This window comes from Scyliorhinus torazame, chromosome 5 (assembly GCF_047496885.1).
Source record: "Scyliorhinus torazame isolate Kashiwa2021f chromosome 5, sScyTor2.1, whole genome shotgun sequence".
Taxonomy (NCBI): Eukaryota; Metazoa; Chordata; class Chondrichthyes; order Carcharhiniformes; family Scyliorhinidae; genus Scyliorhinus; species Scyliorhinus torazame.
Window position 1 is genome coordinate 183,838,883 of NC_092711.1, and position 20,930 is coordinate 183,859,812.

Genomic DNA, 20,930 nt, shown 5'->3' on the forward strand with positions numbered 1-20,930 from the left:
TCACTGCCCGCGTGGAGTTTACACATTCTCTCCGTGTCTACATGGGTTTCACCCCCACACACAAAGATGTGAAGGTTAGGTGGATTTATCAAGCTAAATTGCCCCTTAATTGGAAAAAATATGTAATTGGGTACTCTAAATTTATTTTTAAAATAACTACTTACTGTTCCGAAGCTCCTTCTCCCCGAGTTTGCGTCAACTCTGCCCCCTGCCGACTACGCCGCGAATCATCGAGGTAAGTTATTTATACTTACCGTTCCGAAGCTCCTCGTTCCCGGGTTCATGCCAACACCTTCCCTGCCTACGAGTAATTTTCTATGGTCCTTCTTTGCTTGTCCTTGTTACCACCAATTAGAGTCCTTACAGTTTATAAACCACAAAACATATTTTCAAACTATAATTGATGAAAGTTGTGGAAGACTTACCGACCTCGTCCACTTCTTACCAATCAGTTCTCTCCCTTATATCCTCGGCTTCAGCAGGGCAAGACCACTCTCTGAAGATTTGAAAGTAAAGCTCTGCAGCGAGATGAGTACATGAATCTTGGTTAGCAGTGATTAAAGAGTTATGGAGGGGTGAAGCCATGGGAGGGATTAGAAAACGATGATGAGAATTTTAAATTTGCCGGGGAGCCAGTTAAAGTCAGTGAGCAGAGGGATGAAAGGTGACTGAGGCTGCGTGTGAGGAAGGATACGGACAGCAGAGTTCTGGGTGACCTCAAGTTTACTGAGGATGCAACATGGGAGGCCGGCAGGGAGTATTTAGAATTGAGAATACTGAAGGTAACAAAGACCTGAAGGAGGGTTTCAGCAGCATATGATCTGAGAAAGGTAGAAGAGAGGAGAGATCACCGTGATGGTTTTTCTGAGGGTGCAAATGTGTGATAGGAATCTCATCTCAATGTCAAATCTGAGAGTGAGGTTCTGAAAAGCTGGTTTAGAACAAAGAACAAAGAAACGTACAGCACAGGAATAGGCCCTTCGGCCCTCCAAGCCTGCACCGACCATGCTGCCCGTCTAAACTAAAATCTTCTACACTTCCGGGGTCCATATCCCTCGATTCCCAACCTATTCATGTATTTGTCAAGATGCACCTTAAACGTCACTATCGTCCCTGAGTTACAGGCACCCACTATCCTCTGTGTAAAAAAAACTTAGCTCGTACATCTCCTCTAAACCTTGCCCCTCGCACCTTAAACCTATGCCCCCAAGTAATTGACCCCTCTACCCTGGGAAAAAGTCTCTGACTATCCACTCTTGTCTATGCCCCTCATACTTTTGTAGACCTTCAACTGGAGGCCCCTCAACCTCCTTTGTTCCAGTGAGACCAAACCAAGTTTATTCAACCTCTCCTCAGTCTCAGAATTTTCCAAAGGAGAGAGATAGAGTCAATAGCCAGGGAATTGAAACAATTCTTTCAATTTTCACAATATTTAATTCAGAGAATGTTCTGCTCATCCAGTGCTGAATGTCAGAGCAGCTGTCTGATAAAAGTGAGCATGTTGAGTGAGTTGGTGGGAGATGAGCTGGGTGTCATCACATGTAAATGAGAAACCTTAGTCTGTGTTTCTGATGGTGAGGTAGAGGAACAGCTGGTGAGAAATTAGAAGGGGAAAGGGTCAATGGATTTTAGTAAGGCATTTGATAAGCTTCCCCATGGTAGGCTTATGCAGAAAGTAAGGAGGCATGGGATAGTGGGAAATTTGGCCAGTTGGATAACGAACTGGCCAACCGATAGAAGTCAGAGAGTGGTGGTGGATGGCAAATATTCAGCCTGGATCCCAGTTACCAGTGGCGTACCGCAGGGATCAGTTCTGGGTCCTCTGCTGTTTGTGATTTTCATTAATGACTTGCATGAGGGAGTTGAAGGGTGGGTCAGTAAATTTGCAGACGATACGAAGATTGGTGGAGTTGTGGATAGTAAGGAGGGCTGTTGTTGGCTACAAAGAGACATAGATAGGATGCAGAGCTGGGCTGAGAAGTGGCAGATGGAGTTTAACCCTGAAAAGTGTGAGGTTGTCCATTTTGGAAGGACAAATATGAATGCAGAATACAGGGTTAACGGTAGAGTTCTTGGCAATGTGGAGGAGCAGAGAGATCTTGGGGTCTATGTTGATACATCTTTGAAAGTTGCCACTCAAGTGGATGGAGCTGTGAAGAAGGCCTATGGTGTGCTCGCGTTCATTAACAGAGGGATTGAATTTAAGAGCCGTGAGGTGATGATGCAACTGTACAAAACTTTGGAAAGGCCACATTTGGAGTACTGTGTACAGTTCTGGTCGCCTCATTTTAGGAAGGATGTGGAAGCTTTGGAAAAGGTGCAAAGAAGATTTACCAGGATGTTGCCTGGAATGGAGAGTAGGTCTTACGAGGAAAGGTTGAGGGTGCTAGGCCTTTTCTCATTAGAACGGAGAAGGATGAGGGGCGACTTGATAGATGTTTATAAGATGATCAGGGGAATAGATAGAGTAGACAGTCAGAGACTTTTTCCCCGGGTGGAACAAACCATTACAAGGGGACATAAATTTAAGGTGGAAGATATAGGAGGGATATCAGAGGTAGGTTCTTTACCCAGAGAGTAGTGGGGGCATGGAATGTACTGCCTGTGGAAGTAGTTGAGTCGGAAACATTAGGGACCTTAAAGCAGCTATTGGATAGGTACATGGATTACGGTAAAATTATATAGTGTAGATTTATTTGTTCTTAAGGGCAGCATGGTAGCATTGTGGATAGCACAATTGCTTCACAGCTCCAGGGTCCCAGGTTCGATTCCGGCTTGGGTCACTGTCTGTGCGGAGTCTGCACGTCCTCCCCGTGTCTGCGTGGGTTTCCTCCGGGTGCTCCGGTTTCCTCCCACAGTCCAAAGATGTGCAGGTTAGGTGAATTGGCCAATGATAAATTGCCCTTAATGTCCAAAATTGCCCTTGGTGTTGGGTGGGGGTGTTGAGTTTGGGTAGGGTGCTCTTTCCAAGAGCCGGTGCAGACTCAAAGGGCCGAATGGCCTCTTTCTGCACTGTAAATTCAATGATAATCTATGATTAATCTAGGACAACGGTTCGGCACAACATCGTGGGCCGAAGGGCCTGTTCTGTGCTGTATTTTCTATGTTCTATGTTTTGCTATGTCAAGGATAGGTCCTTGGGATCACCTGAGGTAGCAAGGAATTACAACTGATTTTCAGGCTGTGATTAGATAGAAAAGAATGGAACAAGGAGAGAGCATTCCCACCCAGCTGAGCGACAATGGAGAGGGGTTGGAGCAGAATGGGGTGGTCAACCTTGCCAAAGGCTGCAGACCGCGGGAGGACGAGAAGGGATAGCTTACCTTTGTCATACTCCCAGGGGATGTAATTGTTGGATTTGGTAAGATCTGTTTCAGTACGATGGCAGCCAGAAACCCAATTGGAGGGACTCAAACATGGACTTCTAGGAAAGGTAGGCAGGGAGGTGACAACACGTTCAAGGAGTTTGGAAAGGAAAGAGAGGTTGGTAATGGAGCAGGAGGTTGCAAGGATGGTGCAGTCAAGGTTTGTTTATCAAGGAAGGGTTGAAGATGTGTCGGAGAGGGCAGTACCCAGAAGAAAGAACTGTTAAAAATGTCAGAAAATGAAGGGAAGTTGCACAATCACAAGTTTATTGAGAATAAGGTTGATGGAGTAGCAGGTAGGTCTCTTGGACAAGATGAGTACTTTGAGGGTATGAGGGGAGATGACAGAGTAACTGGAGAAAGATTTAGGTTCAGAGTTTGGATAAGTGGGAACTCTAGATACAATTTGGACCGGGAGCTTGTGGAAGGGAGGGAAGCAGCAGAGGCAGCTGATCAGATTGTCTCAATCTTAGTGGCAAAGTAGCTCCACTTGCTTATTGGAGGTGAGGATGGGGGAGACAGGGAGAGGGAGAGAACTTCAAAAGGAATTAAAAAAAATAAATGTAAGCTATCCAATTCTTTTTTTTCCAATAAAGGAGCAATTTAGCATGGTCAATTCACCTCCCCGCATATCATTTAGGGTTGTGGGGGCGAGACCCACGCAGACACGGGGAGAATGTGCTAACTCCACACGGACAGTAAGCCGGGCCGGGATCAAACCCAGGTTCTCAGCGTCGTGAGGCAGCAGTGCTAATCACTGCGCAACCATGTTGCCCAAACTTCAAAAGGAACTAACAGCTTAAAAATATTTAAAAGATTCATCACACTGTGTGTTTAACAGAAAGCTGATTTATTTGACTTTATGAAGAACATTAACATCTGTAATTTGGTTTATTAACATCAGCAGAAACAGACCCCAATGAACATTGTTCAGTTCTCAATATGATCAGCAACAAAATCATAGAATCCCTACAGTGGAAAGGGAGGCCATTTGGCCCATCGAGTCTGCACCAGCCTTTCGAAAGACCATCCCACCCAGGACCAATCCCCCACCCGATTCCTTTAAATAAAATATTTTTATGAAAGGCATTTTGCATATGTACATAGAAACATCAGACCACAAACCTACAGGAACAAAGAACACAGACCCACAACCTCCCCCGATACCCATGCCACAAGCCCTCCTAATTCTCCCCACTGACACCTTAATTCCCCTTGAAGAAATCGATAAAAGGTTTGCACCTCCCATGAACCCCTCCTCCATCCCCCGTAAGGCGAACCTGACCTTCTCCAGATGCAGGAATTCTGCAAGGTCACTCACCCACACCCTGCCTTCGGCGGCTTAGAGTACCGCTAGCATAACACGATCCGACTCCAGGCTATCAGGGGGGGGGGCACGGTGGCAGTGGTTAGCACTGCTGCCTCACAGCTCCAGGGTCCCGGTTCAATTTCTGCCTCAGGTGACTATGTGTGTGAAGTTTGCACTTTCTCCCAATGTCTGCGTGGGTTTCTCCGGGTGCTCTGGTTTCCTCCCTAAGTCCACAGATGTGCAGGTTAGGTGGACTAGCCGTGCTAAATTGCCCTTAGCATCCAAAAAGGTTAGGTGGGGTTACTGGGATAGGGTGGATGTGTGGGCTTAAGTAGGGCGGTGCAGACTCGATGGGCTGAATGGCTTCCTTCTGCACTGTAAATTCTATGATTCAAAGGCCAATACATCAGCCTCCTCCTCACCTGGACTCCCGGATCTTCTGACACATCACATATCGCCACCTCCGCACACGGAGCCACTCCTACCTTCAGAATCTCGGACATGACACCTGAGAGTCCCTGCCAGATCCCCCCCCCCCCTCCCCCCTGCTTCGGACATGCCCAGAACATCTGGGCGTGATTCACAGGCCCCCCACAAACACTGCCCACACCTATCCTCACCCCTGCAAATAACTGGCTCATCCTCGCAACCGTCATGTGAGACCTATGCGCCACCTTAAACTGTATGTAGCTTAACCTCGCACACGACGAGGATGGCTTCCTTCCACATCCTGTCCCTCACCACGCAACCCAGCTCCTCCTTCCATTTGCGCTTGATCCCCACCGGAATGCCCTCCCTCTCCATCAACTCTCTGTAAATGTCTGACACTCTCCCCTCCCCAATGGCATCCTCCGACAACAGCTCGTCTTGCAGCACTGGAGGCGGCAGCCCCATGAAGGATGGCACCCCTCTCCTTACAAAGCCATTCCCCTTCGTCGTACATTTCCTGCAACTCTTCCAGGCCTGGAAACCTGCCCCCTGTGAACAAGTCCTTAAAGTACTCTATCCCTACCTGCTGCCACCCCCGGAATCTGGCACCCAGCCCCACCGGCACAAACCTCAGATTGTCACATATCGGCACCCATAAAAAATAAATAAGTTAAATAATAAATAATCTTTATTGTCACAAGTAGGCTTTCTCCGCTTCCATTGACACTATTACTTGTACCTCCTGCTCCACCGAGGGCATCATAATGACTCCGCACAGTCGCCGATAACTGCCGCTCCTTAACAAACCCCGTCTGGTCCTCCCCTATCACCCGGGCACACAATCCTCTATCCGCGACGCTAAAACCTTCGCTAACAATTTTGCATCCACATTAAGCAGCGATATCGGGCGGTACGGCCCACAGTGCTACTTTTCTTTCTTTAAAATCAACAAAATGGACGCCTGCGACAATGTGGAGGGGAGAGGGGAAAGAGCTCCCTCCTTCCCCTCACCTCATTTACATCCCCATTTGCAGAGGCCCCAACTCTGCCCCAAACGTCGTATAAAACTCTTGATGGGAACCCGTCCTGGGGCTTTCCCTCCTGCATCAAACCTGCACCATCCATCACCTCCCTCAGCCCAATCAGGGCCCATAATCCCTGCACCCTTTCCCCCTCCACCCTAGGAAACTCCAACCCGTCCAAGACCACTTCATACCTTCCTCCGGAGGCGGAGGCTCTGACTCATACAACCTTCTTCAGAAGGCCTCAAATACCCCATTCACCCCTTCTGGGTCTGACACCACCTTGCCTCTGTCGTCCTTCACGCTACCAATCTCTCACGTCGCTGCCTGCTTCCTCAGTCAGTGCACCAACATCCTCCTCACCTTTTCCCCAATACTCGTACACTGTCCCTCCATAATTGCCCTACCACCTTCCCCGTGGACACCAACCCAAACTCCATCTGGAGCGTCTGCCTCTCCTTTAGCAGCTCCTCCTCTAGTGTAACTGAGTACCTCCGATCCACTCTTAAAATCTCATCCACTAGCCTTGCTCTCTCCTCTCACTCCACCCTCTCCCCATGCTCCCGGATCGAGATAAATTCACCACTGACTACCGCCTTAAGTGCCTACCGCAGCGTGAAGGCCAAGACCTCCCCAGTGTCATTCCGTTCCAGATATCCTGGGATGGCTGCCTTCTCACACACACCCTCGTCCACCAACAAACTTACATCCAACCTCCACTGTAGCCTCTGGGCCTCCGCCTTTGCCACCCGCAAATCCACCCAATGCAGCATGCGGGAAGAGACCACAATGCCGCATATGCCGAGTCGGCAACCCCTGCCAGCAGCGATCTAGGAGTACACCTGGTGCATATGTCAGAAGTACGAGAACTCCTTCGCCGTTGGCCTCCCAAACCTCCACGGGTCCGTCCCCCATATGGTCCATGAACCCCCTCAACTTCCTCGCCATCTCCGACCCCTTCAACGACCTGGGACATGACCGGTCCATTCTCGGATCCAAAACAGTGTTAAAATCGCCGAGGGGCATTATCAATCGGTGCATGTCCAGATTCGGGATCTTCCCGAACACCCGTCTCATAAAGTCCACAGTCGTCCCAATCTAGGGCATAAACATTCACCAGGACGACCGATATCCCCTCCAGCTTCCCACTGACCATCACTACCTTTTAAGAATTTAATAATAATCTTTATTGTCACAAGTAGGCTTACATTAACACTACATTGAAGTTACTGTGAAATGCCCCTAGTCACCACATTCCGGTGCCTGTTTGGGTACACAGAGGGAGAATTCAGAATGTCCAAATTACCTAACAGCACGTCTTTCAGGACTTATGGGAGGAAAGCGGAGCACCCGGAGGAAACCCATGCAGTCACGGGGAGAACGTGCAAACTCCGCACAGACAGTGATCCAAGCTGGGAATCGAACCTACGACCCTGGCGCTGTGAAGCCATAGTGTTACCGTGCTGCCTTCCGAGTCGGCTACAATACTACTCGCCTTGAAAGCCACTTTTGTAGTGATCAGAACCGCCAACCGTCCAAATGGACATGTCTTCATGTCCATTCCCGAGTGGAACATCTGCCACCCATCCCTTCCTCAACTTCGTCTGATCCTTCAACTTAATTTGTGTCTCCAGCAGGTACACAATTTCTGCCTTCAAACTCAAGTGCACAAAAACCGGCCCATTTAATCATTGCATATTCCATGTAAAAAGCCTGGTTGGGGGGCTCCTCCCCCCCCCCCACTGATCAGCCAGATCCCCCCGGCCCGCACTTTTCCAGGCCCACCCAAGATGTCCTCTGCCATCCCTCTTTGCCCAACTGTGCCATACCAACCACACCCATGTCAGCAACCCTCCACCCCACCTCTCCGCCCCATAACCAAACCAAAACCCAACCTATCTCTTCCCACCACCCCTCCCCCACACCCTGGCAAACCTCGAGAGGCCGGTCAAAGATCTTCTCCCAATCATCTTCTCCAACCTGCCCGCTTTATATGTGGTGGTCTCCGTGGCTTCACTGCCTTCAGGCATTGGCTTTGCCTCCTGGAGCGGTTCTCGAGATTCACCAGCTTCTCCTTCAACCTTTTCTGGCTGCTCATAACCATCCCCATCTCTGCCTCCAGCGAGTTCAGCTGATCCTCATGCTCCCCCACCGACACTCCACCTTTTGGATCGCCAGGCCCTGTGTCTCCAGCCAATTCCTCTAAAGCCTCCTTCCTCTGCTGCTGGAACTTGCCATTGAGGAATTCCAACAGCTGCTCCGTAAACCATTGTGTCGCACCACAAAATCTTTCTTGCACAAGTTGCTGTCTCTTTCTCATTGCACTTCTCGTCCAATGAACCATAAACCAGTCCCACCAGAGTGAATATCACATTCACTTGGCACTCATGCACCCATTGCCATCAAACACCACATGATTCCGAGTGCGGAAGGACTGGAAAATCCACCTCTTGCGGGAGTCACCAATTGTGCGGTCACACTCCATGACCGCCACCGGAGATCCCCTCTGCCCTATTCCTGAAAGCCCACCCTGAGGGGCAATTTAGCATGGCCAATCCACCAACCTGCACATCTTTGGGCTGTGGGAGGAAACCGGAGTACCCGGAGGAAACCCACGCAGACACGGGAAGAAAAGTGCAAAACCACACAGTCACCCGAGATCGGAATTGAACCCGGGGGCCTGGTACTGAGGCAGCAGTGCTAACCACTGTGCCGTCATGCCACTCCCATCACTGCAATTATTTGTGAACTCGCTGGTGACTCAACATATGGGATGACTGAGTGAATCCCTTCCCACACTTGGGGCAGATGAATGGTCTCTCTCCAGTGTGAACTCGCAGGTGTTTCTGCAGGTCAGATAACTGAATGAATCCCTTCCCACAATCGGAGCAGGAGATCAGTTTCTCCCCAGTGTGAACTCGTTGGTGTGTCAGTAGGTGTGATGATTGAGTAAATCCCTTCCCACAATCGGAGCAGGTGAACGGCCTCTCCCCAGTGTGAACCCGCTGGTGTGTCAGCAGGTCAGTTGATTGAGTGAATCCTTTCCCACACTCGGAGCAGATGAACCGTCTCTCCCCGGTGTGAAGTCGCTGGTGTCTCAGTGCGTCAGATGATCTAGTGAATCCCTTCCCACAAATGGAGCAGGTGAACGGCCTCTCCCCAGTGTGAAACCGCTGATGTGTCAGCAGACTGGATGAATCAGTGAATCCCTTCCCACACTCAGAGCAGGTGAATGGTTTCTCTCCAGTGTGAATTCTCTGGTGTGTCTGCAAGTGGGATAACTGAGTGAATCCCTTCCCACACTTGGAGCAGGCGAATGGCCTCTCCCCAGTGTGAACTCTCTGGTGTTTCTGCAGGTCAGATAACTGAGTGAATCGCTTCCCACAATCGGAGCAGGCGATCGGTCTCTCCCCCGTGTGAAATCGCTGGTGCGCCATTAGGTGGGATGAGCGATTGAATCCCTTTCCACACTCTGGGCAATTGAATGGCTTCTCCCCAGTGTGAACTCGCTGGTGTGTCAGCAAGTCAGACGACTGAGTGAATCCCTTTCCACAATCGGAGCAGGTGAACGGTCTTTCCCCTGTGTGAAATCGTTGGTGTCTCAGCACGTCAGATGATCTCGTGAACCCCTTTCCACATTCTGGGCAGTTGAATGGCCTCTCCTCTGTGTGAAGTCGTTGGTGTGTCTGCAGGTGGGAGAACTGAGTGAATCCCTTTCCACACTCAGAGCAGGAGAATGGTTTCTTCCCAGTCTGACTGTGCTTGTGTTTTGACAGGTCAGATGATTGGCTGAATCCTTGTCCACACACAGAACACGTGTACAGTTTCTCCCCACTGTCAACAGCGCTTTTCTCTTCCATTTCAAAATCCGATGAAGTTCAGATGTCTGGTTTGAGCTTGCCAACTGCAAATCCTCCTTTTCTAATTCTCTGAATCAAAAACAGAAAAAAAAGAATGAGAGAGAACCCACAAAAACACAAAGTCAGGTTGTGAAATTCAGCTGAATGAATCTGGTTATTTGTGGGGCTGGCATTAGGAAAGAGTGGCTATGAAAACTGCTGGATTGTTGTAAAAATACAGCTAGTTCACTGATGTCCTTCATAGAAGGGGACCTGCTGGTCTGTCTGGAAATGAACAAAAGCCTAGGCCTACACAAGATTCTGAGCAGAGATAAAGAGAGAGGGACAGAGTCAGAAATATTGGGGTTGCAGGGGGAGGTGAGGGATTAATTTTCACATTTACTGCCTGACCAGCACATTGACAGAATCTTAGACCCTTAAACTCCACTACCAAACTCCACCGCCGACAGCAGTAATTTTCAAAAGGAGGGTTGTGACCGGGGTGAGTTGCAGGTGGGTGTCGGGAGTGTTGCGGGGCCAATGGCAGTGCCATTCCCGACGGCGGGAAGAGGTGCCCAACACCCGCGACTGGCTTTCAGAATGCCGGCCGTCCCGCACATGCATGCCCCCTCAGCAGTACGCAGGCCCGAAGCCCAGCGGGGCAGACTATCTCCACCTGACATCAGTGCACTGACTCAGTAGCAGATTCTTTCTAAAAATCGATGGGAGTCTTCTCTCCAGAGGTGGCTGCAGAGAGCAGGTCACGCACCTCAGACATTGACGCCATGTGCTCTGCGGGTGTGAGAGATTTCTCCATTTTGTAGCTGCCAGCAATGCTGCTGTGAGCTCCTTGGCCTCTGGTGAACAATTCATTAAGAAGCTGAAATCAGGAACAAAGCTGCACAAAGATAATTTTTTGAGATATGCGTTTATTAATTCTACTTCCAGAAATCAGGATGTAAAGCTAACATGTGTTTTATGCAGGGATGTACTGGCAAATGAAAGTTTAAAATCCTCAAAATGTCAAAGGCTTTTGAAGACTAAGCATGGTGAGTTTGAGGAGAAGCCTCCTGATGTTTTTCAACGGATGCAGTGAAAACTTAAATCATCAGCTGAAGTCCTTAGCAGAAATATAACACTGAATGACAAAGCAAATGAGATTGTGAGGACAAAGCAGGCTCATCTGTCACATTAAAGGTAAGCAAAAATGGTGGGTTGGAAAGGTGGGCCGGTGTGCTTCGCAAAGGTAGGCCGGTTGGTAAAAATGGGTCCCAGTCAAAAATGTTTGAAGAACACTGACCTAGAAGGTTAGCAAGTGTATGTGAACACCATCACCTCCAAGTTGCCCAACAAGTCACACACCGTCCTGACTGTCTGACATCTAGTACTTGGTGAACAGAAATTTCCGCTATTTAAATATTGGGAAGACTGACACCATTGTCTTCAGACCCCTCTACAAATTCCACTCTCCAGCCACTGTCTCCATCCATGTCCCTGACCATTGACTGAGACTGCCCCAGACTTTTCACAACCAATGGTAAAGTATTTTACCACCAGTAGAGTTTACGACTACGTATCTTTGACATCACCAAGAAAGGGTTTCTATCTCAATCACATACCTCAACTGAGTCACAGAATCATACAATAAGATGGTGCAGATGCCATCCTTCGGCCCATCGAGTCTGCACTGATGCATGAAAGACATCTGACGTGCCTATCTACTCCCATTTAATAGCACTTGGCCCGTAGCCTGGAATGTTATGACATGCCAAGTACTCATCCAGGTACTTTTTAAAGCATATGAGGCATCCCACCTCTACCATCCTCCCAGCCAGTGCATTCCAAACTGTCACCACCCTCTGGCTAAAAACGTTTTTCCTCAAAACCTCCCAAAACGTTTTTCCTCAAAACCTCCCTAAACCTCCTGCCCCTTACGTTGAATTTGTGACCCCTCATAACTGAACCTTCTACGGAGGGGATCAGCTGCTCCCTATCCACCCTATCCATGCCCTCATAATTGTGTACACCTCCATCAGGTCACCCCTCCATCTTCTCTGCTCCACCGAAATCAACCCAAGCCTATCCAACCGCTCTTCATTAAATATTCCATCTCAGGAAACATCCTGGTGGACCACCTCTGCAACCCCTCCAATTACATCCTTCTTAGGGCAGCACGGTGGCGCAGTGGGTTAGCCCTGCTGCCTCACGGCGCCAAGGTCCCAGGTTCGATCCCGGCTCATGGATCACTGTCCTTGTGGAATTTGCACATTCTCCCCGTGTTTGCATAGGTTTCGCCCCCACAACCCAAAAGATGTGTAAGGTAGGTGGATTGGCCACACTAAATTGCCCCTTAATTGGAAAAAATTAATTGGGTACTCTAAATTTTAAAAGAAAAAAAATACATCCTACCTAGAATGTGGCGACGAGTTTGCATAGTACTCCAATTGTGACCTCACCAAAGTTCTATTCAACTTCAACATGACCTCCCTGCTTTTGTAATCTATGCCTCGATTGGTAAAGGCAAGTGTCCCATATGCCTTTTGCACCACCCTATTAACCTGTCCTTCTGCTTTCAGAGATCTATGGACAAACACTCCAAGGTCCCTTTGTTCTTCTGAATCTCCCAGTGTGAGGTCATTCATTGAATACTTCCGTGTCAAATAACTTCTTCCAAAGGGTATCACCTCATACATTTCAGCGTTAAATTCCATTTGCCACTTTTCTGTCCATTTGACCATCCTGTCGATATCTTTCTGAAACGCAAGGCACTTAACCTCACTATTAACCAACCGGCCAATTTTTGTGTCATCCGTAAGCTTCCTGATCCTACCCCCCACATAGTCATCTGGGTCATATATATAAATGACAAATATTAGGAGGCCCAGCACGGATCCCTGTGGTACGCCACTGAACACTGGCTTCCAGTCACTGAACGGTCCAGTCTCATTTCTGTAATTCTCATCCATTCCTTTATTACCTCGACATTAGATGATTCAAACCCATTGCTGAAGAGGTCTCCTGATTTTAATTCCCCGTTATCTGCACGGAGACCTATTCACTCACCCATCACGCTGTCCTCACTGACCTACACAGGCTCCTGGTTAAAATAAATCTCAATCTCGAATTCTCCTGCGGCTCTTTCAAAGCTCCCCCCATGATATTGCTGTTCCATATGGGTGGCACAGTAGCACAGTGGTTAGCACTGTTGCTTCACAGCACCAGGGTCCCAGGATTGATTCCCACTTGGGTCACTGTCTGTGCGGAGTCTGCACGTTCTCCCCGTGTCTGCGTGGGTTTTCTCCAGGTGCTCCGGTTTCCTCCCACAAGTCCCGAAAGACGTGCTTAGAGTCACAGAGTCATAGATGTTTACAGCCAAGCCCAGCTTGTCCATGCCACCCAGTTTCTATCATTATGCTAGTCCCAATTGCTCGCACTTGTCCCATATCCCTCTATACCCACCCTGCCCATATGATTGTCTGACTGTTTTTTAAAGGAAAAAATTGTACTTGCCTCTACCACTGCCTCTGGCAGCTCATTCCAGGTGCTCACCACCCTCTGAAAAAATTTCCCCTCTGGTATCTTTTGTATCTCTCCCCTCTCACCTTAAACCTATGCCCTCCAGTTCTAGATTCCTCTTGGGAGGTAAATTGGACATTCTGAATTCTCCCTCAGTGCACTCGAACAGGCGCCAGAATGTGGCGACCAGGGGATTTTCACAGTAACTTATCGTAGTATTGTGACAATAATAAAAGATTATTATTTTCAGTCACACAGTAGTTTGAATCTTTTTCCAGACACACTTACATTAAAGTTCTGATGAATCGAGTGACACTGATGCTAAATTTGAGGTTTCTGTCTTCAAGTCCTGATATTCCAATATGTTATGGAAACAAAATCTACCACTGGTTTCAGTTCTCTGCGTGTAAATGCTCTCCTTCTAAGCCCCTGGAAAGGAGTTTCGAAATCCATCACTGTCAGTCCAGGATGAAAATGTTCACCATTTGCTCCTCCTGCGACCTGAAGCAGGATAACTGCGCATGCGCACTGCTGCACATCGCCCTCTAAAAATGGCGCCGTTAACTTGGGGCCTCCAACTCAGACAGCTGATGTCGCGGTTCCGTTTGATAAGAATGCGGGACGGATCGGTTTTTATGGCGCGTTTAAGAAGCCTCCCCAGCCACTCCGCCGCCTCTATTATCTTCCTAAAACTGGCCGATTGACTCGAGTTTCGAACAAAGATGCCCACAATTCGTATGTGCCCATTGGAAAAACATGCCGTGCGCTCGATTTCATAAACCCACCTCTCTGCGCCTGCGCAAGAAGCTGCTATTGTGAGGATTGGGCAATGGTTCTGCTCATTGAAAGATTATATTGTTGAACAGAAAATTATGTTTTGAAGCCATAGGAGCAAGGTATAAAATTAGAAATTCAACTTGTGCAGCAACGGTAGCACAGTGGTTAGCACTGTTACTTCACAGTGCCAGGCACCTGGGTTCGATTCCCGGCTTGGTTCACTGTCTGTGGAGTCTGTATGTTGTCTGCGTGAGTTTCCTCCGGGTGCTCCGGTTTCCTCCCGCAGTCCAAAGATGTGCAGGTTAGGTGGATTGGCCATGCTAAATTGCCCTTAGTGTCCAAAACAAAGATTAGGTGGGGTTACTGGGTTACGGAGATAGGGTGGAGATGTGGGCTTAAGTAGGGTGTTATTTCCAAGGGCAGAATCGATGGGCCAAATGGCTTCTTTCTGCATTATAAATTTTATGATTCTATGATAAACAAAGTGCACAGACACCATGGTTTTGTCCTGGATGTAATTATCAGCAGATCAAACCTCTACAATTGAATATGAACTCACTGGAGTCTCAGTAATGGACAAATGATTTTTTTTCCCTCTGAGAAGGTACATTTAAACTGTCTTTTTAAAAATAAATTTTGAGTGCCCAATTCATTTTATCCAATTAAGGGATCAATCCACCTATTTAGCGTGGATTGGGCACTCCACCTATTTAGAGTGACCAATCCACCTATGCTGCACATCTTTGGGTTGTGGGGGCGAAACCCACACAAACACGGAGAGAATGTGCCAACTCCACACAGACAGTGACCCAGAGCGGGACTGAACCTGGGACCTCGGCACCGTGAGGCACAGTGGTAACCACTGTGCCACCATGCAGCCCACGCTTACCTTGTAGCTAGTCTTGTGATACTTTATACATTCGAAACTGGAGTGAGGTGGGGAATCTGAATAAATCCCTTTGTACAGGTGAATGGTCTGTCTGGCTGCTATGTCAGCAAATGGGATGACTATGTGAAGCCCTTTCCACTTTCAGCTAATGAACATTTGTTTCACAGTGGGATTTTACCCCTGGGTTCCCAGCCCTGACGTGTACCTCGGGCCCTTTCGTAATAAGTTCCACATTCCCAACACTCCACAGGTACATAAAAGTGAAATACTGCCACCTCTGAGAGAACCCCGCCATGGACCCTCTCATGGCAAACTTTATTGGACCCTCTCATGGCAAACCCAGCCATGTCACTAACCCAGGTCTCTACACTCGGGGGCTTTGAGTCCCTCCACATTAAAAGGATCCGTCTCCGGGCTACCAGGAAGGCAAAGGCCAATACGTCGGCCTCTTTCGCTTCCTGAACTTCCGGATCGTCTGACACACCAAAGATCGCTACCTCTGGACTTGGCACCACCCGCGTGCCTAAGATCTTGGACATTGCCTCAGCAAATCCCTGCCAGAATCCCTTAAGGGCTGGGCATGCCCAGAACATATGGACATGATCTGCAGGGCTTCCCACACACCTCGCACATTTATCCTCAACCCCAAAGAGCTTGCTCATCCTGGTTGCCGTCATGTGTGCCCGGTGAACCCCCTTAAACTGGATTAAGCTAAGCCTGGAGCATGATGAGGAGGAATTGACCCTGTTTAGGGCGTTCGCCCACAGGCCCGCGTCCAGCTCCCCACCTAGTTCCTCCTCCCATTTGCTCTTAAGCTCCTCCACTGGGGTTACCTCTGCCTCCTGAAGTTCCCGGTAAATGTCTGAAACCTTCCCCTCCCCTACCCAGGTGCCGGAGACCACCCTATCCTGTATCCTGCGTGGGGGTAGCAGCGGGAATGATACCACCTGCTTTTTCAGAAAAGCGCGTACCTGAAGGTATCTGAAAGCGTTTCCAGGGTGCAAACTGAATTTCTGCTCCAGCATTTTCAGGCTGGGGAAGGTCCCGTCTATGAATAGGTCCCCCATCCTTTTAATGCCTGCCCTATGCCAGCTTTGAAACCCTCCGTCTATCCTGCCTGGGACAAATCTGTGATTGTTGCATATCGGGGTCCAGACTGAGGCTACGCTCCAGGTACAGTCTCTTCACTCGCGGGGTCTTATTTGCCCATACGAATCCCGAGATGATCTTGTTCACCCGCTTAAAGAAGGACTTAGGGATGAAGATAGGAAGGCACTGGAAGACAAACAGAAATCTGGGGAGGACCGTCATCTTAACGGTCTGCACCCTCCCCGCTAGAGATAGCAGGAGCATGTTCCATCTTTTGAGGTCCCCCTCCATCTGCTCTACCAGCCGAGATAGATTAAGCTTGTGGAGGGCATCCCACTTTCAAGCTACCTGTATCCCTGTGTATCGAAAGCTCTTCTCAACCAATTTCAGCGAAAGCTCTCCCAGTCCCTTTTCCTGCCCCTTAGCTTGGATCACGAACATCTCACTTTTCTTCTTGTTTAGTTTGTACCCCGAGAAATTGCCAAAGTCCCTCAGAATCTGCATGACCTCCCCCATCCCCTCTAGTGGCTCCTAAATATACAGGAGCAGATCATCCGCATAAAGCGAGACCCGATGCTCCTCCGCCCCCCGAACAAACCCCCGCCAGTTCTTTGAAGTCCCAGCGCTATAGCCAGCGGCTCTATCGCAAGGGCGAATAATAATGGGGAGAGGGGGCACCGGTGGAGCCTAAAGTATTCTGACCTCACCCTGTTCGTACACACGCTTGCCACTGGGGCCTGGTAGAGTAGCTGGACCCAACCTATGAACGCCTCATTGAATCCGAACTTTCTTAGCGCATCCCACAGGTACTCCCATTCCACCCGGTCAAAGGCTTTTTCCGCGTCCATTGCCGCCACCACTTCTGCCTCCCCTCCCTCTGAGGGCATCATAATGATGTTTAGGAGCCTCTGTATGTTGGAGTTCAATTGCCTGCCCTTGACTAAGCCTGTCTGATCCTCCCCTATCACCCCAGGGACACAGTCCTCAATCCTAGCAGTTAAGATCTTGGCCAGCAGTTTGGCGAACGCCAAACAATGTTAATTGATCCACTCAACGAGGCCTCAAGGGCTTCTCATCAGAAATGAAGGCTCACCAGCTGATTTGCCGGGTCCGTGCTCGCCAGCCCCCTCTAACAATGGGGGTTAGGGTTAGGAGCACTTAGGGTGCACTTGCTCAGCCAACACCAGCCAGATCGCAATAATGGCGTCCAGGCGACCAGCCCCATGATTCGGAGATTCTGACCTGGGGAGGCTGCTAGTTGGCGTGGAGGCCAGGAGGGATTTCCTGTTCCCCCAGGATCCCGGGGGGTGAGCCACAAGGCAGCCAGTGCTGCCTGGGATGAGGTAGTGGCAGCTGCCAACTCGGGGAGTATGACCAGGAGGACTGGCCCTCAGTGCTGAAAAAGGTCAATGACCTATACCGGGCAGCATGAGTGAGTAGACACCAACACCCCCCCCCCCCCCACCCCCCACCGCTCCCCCCCAACACCCACAAGGGAGCATCACCCCCTAACATCCCATGTGAGCCCCATGCCTTTCTCCACCACCCCCCCCCCCCACCCTCCTCAACCCACTCTTCACACCCCCTCTCCCACCATTGTGAATCATCCATGTGGTCAACAATGCCCTCTCTGTGTCTCCTCAGGAATAGCTCTCCCATAATCGCCGGGAGAGGGCCCAGGCTGGCGAAGGGGTGCCGGACATAAGAATCCTCAGTGGCTTTGAGGTGACTGGTGTATCCGAGGACAGATCGGTCTGCCACGCGGAGGCTGGTGAATGGGGAACCACCGGCGGACCTGTCAAACGTCCCTCCTACTGACCACATGTCCATTTTCCTGCAAGTCCTCCAGCCGACAGCATTGGCTCATCCCGGGCGGCACCCTCTTCTGACACCGAGGAGAACAGAGGAGAGCTCTGAGGATGCCACCAGAGTCTCAGCACAGCTGTCACTCCATCCCCACCAGCACCGATACACACACCTTGGTGAGACATGTTAATGGACAGGCTTCTGGGGCACAATCTGGTGAGCACCACACCGCTGAGGATGCACATCTGGTGCAGACAGGAACCCCCAAACGAGACAGCAGTCAGAGGGCTGCTGGATCCTCGGACCCAGCTGCGCTAGACTGATGCTCAGCCTATGGAATAGAGTTACCCGGAGCTGATGGAGATGATAGGGACCAACCTGGATGTTCAGAGGGAGATGTCAGCATCACCCCAGCAGATCCATAGCTGCTTGGAGCAGTCACAGAGGCTAGCGACGCAGGAGATGGCACTGGCAATGAGTGGATAGCCTGGTGCACGACGTCGGTACTATGAGTGAAGGTGTCCAAGGCACTGCGCACTCAGTGACAGCCACAGCTGAGGGCCTCGGCAGAATGTCCGACTTGCTGGGGGATGTCACCAGTACCAGTCCGACATTGGGCATGGCCGAGGCACTGCGGAGCTTGTCCCAGTCACAGGTGGGCATAGCCCAGTCACTGAGAAGCATCGCCGGCGGCTTTGACATGATGGTGCAGATCATGGGGAACCGCCAGGGCTGGCAGAGCCAGATGATGCAGGGGCAGCCAGCAATCGAGCCAGCTGCCCCTTCATCCCAAGGTGAACCCCAGGGCCCTATGGGCACCGATCGGGAGGAGGGGGCACTGGGTGCCCAGCCGGAGCTGTCCCATTGGTGGTGGCCACCAGCTCCCCCGCATTCCACCCCTCTGATGAAGCTGCGTCTCACAGTCAACAGACTAACTTATATTTCTTCTCCTCCAGCCACAAGTGGAAATACCTTCCACATGTCTAAGCTGTCAATCCCTTTCATTATCTGAAAGGCAGTAAACAGGTATGCTTTGACTCTTGTATGGGTCCTTCTTTATTCCCAGTTTATTCTCTTATTTCCATTTTATTTTATTTTTGCTGTTACTTTTTTGGTCCATAGATGATTATTTGACACATCACTTTAAAACTAGCAGCATGTATCAAGCCTAATTCAAGCAGAAGAATCCAGAAGCCTGTGCTGGGTTAAACTGGGGCTGCAGACTGGAAGGCACCAGTGAAAGAAATGGGTTGGGACTCTGCTTAATCGATTCGGCGGGTGGACAATGAATTGGTCCAAAAGGCGGTGCTCTTCCCGGTATCGGGGTGAATGTATCTTATCCCACTGGGATGCTTTTCAGAGTTTCAAGGTTCCAGTTTGTCTCCTCATACAATCATAGAATTTATCGTGCAGAAGGAGGCCATTTGGCCAATCGAGTCTGCACCGGCCCTTACAAAGAGCAACCTACTGAAGCCCACGTATCTACACTTTCCCCGTAACCTCCATTTAACCTTTTTGGACACTAAGGGCAATTTAGCATGTCCAATCCACCTAACCCGCACATCTTTGGACTGTGGGAGGCAACCGGAGCACCGGGAGGAAACCCACGCAGACACGGGGAGAACGTGCAGACTCCGCACAGACAGTGACCCAGCCGGGAATTGAACCTGGGACCCTGGAGCTGTGAAGCAACTGTGCTAACCACTGTGCTACCGTGCTGCCCCTCTGTCAGCAGAAAGACCAGAACCTCTCCATTTTTCTCCAGAAAGGCTGTGTTTCTGAATTCGCAGAGAGCCTGGATGAATCTATATTTTCAAAATAAATTTAGAGTGCCCAATTCATTTTTTCCAATTCAGGGGCAATTTAGTGTGGCAGATCCACCTACCCTGCACATCTTTGGGTTGTGCGTGCGAAACTCATGCAAACATGGGGAGAATGTGCAAACTCCACACGGTCAGTGACCCAGAGCCAGGATCAAACCTAGGACCTTGGCGCCATGAGGCAGCAATGCTAACCGCTGCGCCACCGTGCTGCCCCTGGATGAATCTATTTACAGAACCATTATAGCCTGTGCAAGCGAAGTCCAGACTCTGCTAACTCTGCAGGAAGTCTGATATGAACCAACTATCCCTCTCTCCAAAGGCTTGTGAGTGCTGCATTTTCTAAATTATAGAAAATATGAATGAATAAATGAATTTACAACGAATACCATTCCAGTGTGCTAAAAACCCTTGAAACACATACTCTTTCTTCTTTGCACTTAAAGTTATACCCCTTTCCACCTGTGTTTTTTTGTCTTGTGTGACTGTAGAGGATGGGGAGGGTTAAAGTCGGGGTTAGGAATTAGCTTATAGTTAACCAGTTGTATTTGCTGCATATTTCATTATAATTGTTATTATAAAGAAACAGTAATCGTGTTTGCATTTGCAAACCTAGTGACTGTGATTATTAGGCAGCCAAGGGCCAAATACTTTTTAAAAATAAGAGTTACTGATTAATTCACTTGTGTTGTGCCTATGGGCACTTGGCACTGGAATTTAGCCCAGGTTTTCAATCTTTTCTTGATCAGCATAACATTGAATGAACAAGCTTTGACAATGTTTCTGCGCAGTTTCGAATTGAGAATCTTCTATGTGATGTGACCGTGCTCCCCTCTCCCCTATAGACACTCTTCTCTCCACTGCCCTCAAGAAACTCTGCTCCCCACTCCCCTACGGAAACTCTGCTCTGCACTCCCCTACGGAAACTCTGTTCTGCACTCCCATATAGTCACTCTTCTCTCCACTGCCCTACAGAAACTCTTCTCTGCACTCCCCTACAGAAACTCTGCTCTGCACACACCTGTAGACACTCTGCTCTGCACTCACCTATAGTCACTCTGTTCTGTAC

The 20,930-nt window shown here is 49.5% G+C and overlaps 1 protein-coding gene across 3 annotated transcripts in view; it reads right to left on the reverse strand.

Annotated features, from left to right (window-relative positions):
- Positions 1 to 5,225: 5,225 nt before the first annotated feature.
- Positions 5,226 to 20,930, reverse strand: part of LOC140420787 (uncharacterized) — a 42,177-nt gene continuing 26,472 nt past the window's right edge. The window contains exons 1-2 of one of the 3 annotated variants that reach the window (XM_072504799.1): positions 13,769 to 14,278; positions 5,226 to 10,054 (exon numbers count right to left, since the gene is read on the reverse strand). In XM_072504799.1, the coding sequence (XP_072360900.1) occupies positions 8,864 to 9,985 (1,122 nt within the window). In that variant the 5' untranslated portion in view covers positions 9,986 to 10,054; positions 13,769 to 14,278 and the 3' untranslated portion in view covers positions 5,226 to 8,863. Of the gene's footprint in view, positions 10,055 to 13,768; positions 14,279 to 20,930 lie in introns of those variants that run through there. The other 2 variants (XM_072504800.1, XM_072504801.1) reach the window with 2 other exon arrangements.